This window comes from Mastigoproctus giganteus, chromosome 12 (genome assembly GCF_048544385.1).
Source record: "Mastigoproctus giganteus isolate SK-2022 chromosome 12, ASM4854438v1, whole genome shotgun sequence".
Classification (NCBI taxonomy): domain Eukaryota; kingdom Metazoa; phylum Arthropoda; class Arachnida; order Uropygi; family Thelyphonidae; genus Mastigoproctus; species Mastigoproctus giganteus.
The window spans coordinates 41642211-41644181 of NC_143586.1; the positions used below are offsets into that span (position 1 = coordinate 41642211).

Sequence of the window (1971 nt, forward strand, 5' to 3'; positions counted from 1 at the left end):
TTTCCAACCGGTGCGGTGAGGACGGCGATTCTACCAACTGTGCTACCCACGAGAGTGTATGTTCTTGCGAGAATGCGGAAGAAAATTACACGAAAAACAAAATTAGTTCCCAAAATCACCATCGGAGCAAAAAGATGTTCTGGGAAGAATTTGCATACCCCACTCCATTAGCGCATAAATACTGAATGGATGGCATTAGATACTGCAGATGAGGATACCGTAGTGTTAACAGCACAATGTTTTCTCTCACTTTACCAGCGCACGCTTTTACTGTGAAGCTGTACTACAACATAATGATAAGTCAGCAGCATTGATGCTTGATTATCGCCATTGCAAGCACCAGCAATGAGGTCCGATAACACCATGTGGTGTTAGAAAGATGACTGCACAGTTTGAAGAAACATGAAGACTAGGAATGAAGGCGGGAACAGAAAGCACAGTGCACACCCTTCCACCACGAGCGGGTTGAGAATATTGATACTACAGTAGTCGAAAGATCCGTGGGCAGTGGTGTACCAGTATCGGTAATGTACCAGTACTAGGCAGTAGAACAAATGCACCAGTACTAGGCAGTAGAACAAATGCACGCGCGTCAGCAAGATGGCTAGATATCCTATCATAACTTGGAAGGTGTTGCTTAGGGTGCCGAAATATTTCCACATCAACCGTAAGATTTCTTTAAAAAAATTAGAATCAGAAAATTCCCAAAATAGAATGCCTCGAAGAGAAAGAACCTCCAAAAGTCATGGTAATTTTATTTTGCTGTTTCTTATCCGGATTAAATTTAGACCCCCCCCCCTACTTTTCTTTTCTAGGAATTCGCTAAGCAAAGCACAGTGAATCCCTTCACTATGCTTTGTATTTCTTTCCTACATGCTTTTCTTTTCTATAGTCCAGTATGGGTTGTTCGTCATATTTATCTAATTTTCTATATCTAAATTTTTCATCTTTTTCGGAAGATTTAATTATAGTTTTCAGTCTGACCATGGTTTGAATCTGTGATATATATTATAATTTATATATATATACATATTTTTTTTTCTCTCTCTCTCTAGGTGTTGACTTCTATCCACGCTCACTATGAAGTGTTTAGCTAGCTGTCTCTTTCTGTGTGCTGTGTACGGAATATCAACAGGATGCCCCAACCTAGATAATTACCCTTGCATTTGTAGAAATGATGCCACGGGTATTACAGTGAAATGCCACAACATTAGAGATGCATTACTCTTGCACAGCAGCATAGCGACATTACGTGGATATTCAGTACATACATTGGAATTGGATAACTTAAATCTGGAGTACTTTCCTCATGGACTTTTCAATGGAACACATATAATGCGTTTAAGCATCAGAAATTCTTCGGTACAAACTTTATCTCCACCCGTTTTAGGTCCCTCTCCTTTTTTGGGATTAGAGAGCAGTCTAGAAGAGTTTTCCCTCGTTAACACAACCTTTCTTACTGATTGGGACTGGAGTATGATGTCACAACTTGCTAGTTTAGAAAGAATTTTTTTCGCTCGTGTTCCTGCTACTGTCATCAGTAGTAAATTCTCCAAAATAAATTCCGAGTCTTTAAAAATCCTCCATCTCACTTCTTCCTCTATTTATGATCTGAAATCAAATTCATTGGCATCTTTTCGAAAACTTCAGTCTATTAGTTTACAAAATAATAAAATTATTGACTTGGAACGCGGTGTTTTTCCATATCCGGCAGAAGAACTTCAAACTCTCGATTTAAGGTGAGTTAATAATTAACAGGTATTATTTAGAAATAGCAAAATTTATTTTGCTTTATATTATTGATAGAATATAAAGAATATAGAATATCAAAATAATTCTAAGTAAAAGTTTAGAGAGCTTATTAATGCACACAATTCTAATTTCCTGAAATTTTTTCTCCGTTTCCTTTCAAACAACAAAGAAAGTTGTTGAACGATGAAACTGAAGGTCATCGAGCTGAGACAAACAAGT

At 37.4% G+C, this 1971-nt stretch overlaps 1 protein-coding gene across 1 annotated transcript; it reads left to right on the plus strand.

Moving 5' to 3' along the window:
* Positions 1-1080: 1080 nt before the first annotated feature.
* Positions 1081-1743, plus strand: LOC150076947 (uncharacterized). The gene has a single exon (XM_090385740.1). It carries the CDS (start codon positions 1081-1083, stop codon positions 1741-1743), a length of 663 nt encoding a protein of 220 aa, XP_090241866.1.
* The last annotated feature ends 228 nt before the right edge of the window (positions 1744-1971 follow it).

Coding starts and splice junctions, on each gene's coding strand:
- LOC150076947 (XM_090385740.1), top strand. CDS start 1,081: ATGAAGTGTTTAGCTAGCTGTCTCTTTCTGTGTGCTGTGTACGGAATA.